The sequence below is a fragment of the Juglans regia genome, chromosome 9, assembly GCF_001411555.2.
Source record: "Juglans regia cultivar Chandler chromosome 9, Walnut 2.0, whole genome shotgun sequence".
Taxonomy (NCBI): Eukaryota; Viridiplantae; Streptophyta; class Magnoliopsida; order Fagales; family Juglandaceae; genus Juglans; species Juglans regia.
The window spans coordinates 12,186,239-12,187,431 of NC_049909.1; the positions used below are offsets into that span (position 1 = coordinate 12,186,239).

The 1,193-nt window shown below is 47.1% G+C and overlaps 1 protein-coding gene across 1 annotated transcript; it reads right to left on the minus strand.

Annotated features, from left to right (window-relative positions):
- On the minus strand, positions 1-909 carry LOC108991447. The gene has a single exon (XM_018965690.1). It carries the CDS (start codon positions 907-909, stop codon positions 1-3), a length of 909 nt encoding a protein of 302 aa, XP_018821235.1.
- Positions 910-1,193: the final 284 nt, after the last annotated feature.

The window sequence follows — 1,193 nt, forward strand, 5'->3', positions numbered from 1 at the left end:
TCATCTCTCAGTGGCTGCGAACTCATGCAACTTCCAACTCAGACCATCGACATGAGCGAAGAACCCAACCAAGAAAGACGATTTCCTCTTATCCCCAGCTTCCTTCACCGCCCTGTTCCTCGCATAATCGGCATCCCGCACCTTCCCCTTGTTCTCGTTCGCCGACACCGGCGCCGGCGACGCATCGGTGATCGTCTTCTTGCTAGGCGTCAATACGACGAACGTCTCATTCCCGTCGCTGTTACTCCGATAAAGAAAGTCCCGGAGCTTCCATCTCTTGGAAGAGACGGTCGAATTGCTCTTCTTGCAGTCACCGTGCGAAGAAGGCGCTGCCTCGGCTTTAGCTTGGCCTTTTTTTGGGGTCCACGCGCAGTAGGTTCCGGTTGGTACCCCATCCAGCTCGTCAGCTTCTGAGGAAGAGCAAGACGCTGGCTCGCGTGCTGCTTCCCGTTCTCTTTCCTCGGTCATAAGCTTTCTCAGAGGAGGACGACGAAGCCTCGACTTTTTTGAAGAATCGGTTCGCTTTGTAAGTGAATAGTTTGCGACTAGGCTTTGGTCGAATATGGAAATGGGTTGAATGGGTCTGATCCGGCCATTGCAGAAGATCTCGTCGGCGGAGATTGTGGACGAGTGCGGTTCTCTGCAAACAAAAGGGAACTCAAAATCATCCTCGCCATCGTTATTGTCTCTGCCTTCTTGTTGTTGCTTTTGCTGCTGCAGAGGTCCAGTGTTTGAGGTTTCTTGGAATTGGAGAGGAGAATTTTCTGGAGCGCAGGCAAAGATATGATTAGCATCTGAGTCGTGTTCATGGCGAAGTTCCTCAACGACTCTGGTGGCGATCCCATGGAGTTTGCCTGAAGAGTAGCTGTTGAAGGATGGAGAGGGCGACAGCACTGAATTCCCCTGCATTTGGAGCTCTCTGTTTTTGCTGCTCTGATACTTGACTTCAGAGAAGGAGACTGTGGTTTGAAATGGCTAAAAATGTTGTGGAACTGGCTACCTTTAAATAGATGGGGTCCGTGGCAGGACATTTTTCTACACTACATACTGATTTAATTTGTGTAAGCTCAATGTAATTTTTTTTTTAATTTAAATTAAAAAAAGTTCAAACTCATTATAAAAAAAATAATGCCAGGTGAATACTCTTATCCATCTGAAGTTAAAATAAAATTAAAATTTTGTGAATAATAGTG

Coding starts and splice junctions, on each gene's coding strand:
- LOC108991447 (XM_018965690.1), bottom strand. CDS start 909: ATGCAGGGGAATTCAGTGCTGTCGCCCTCTCCATCCTTCAACAGCTAC.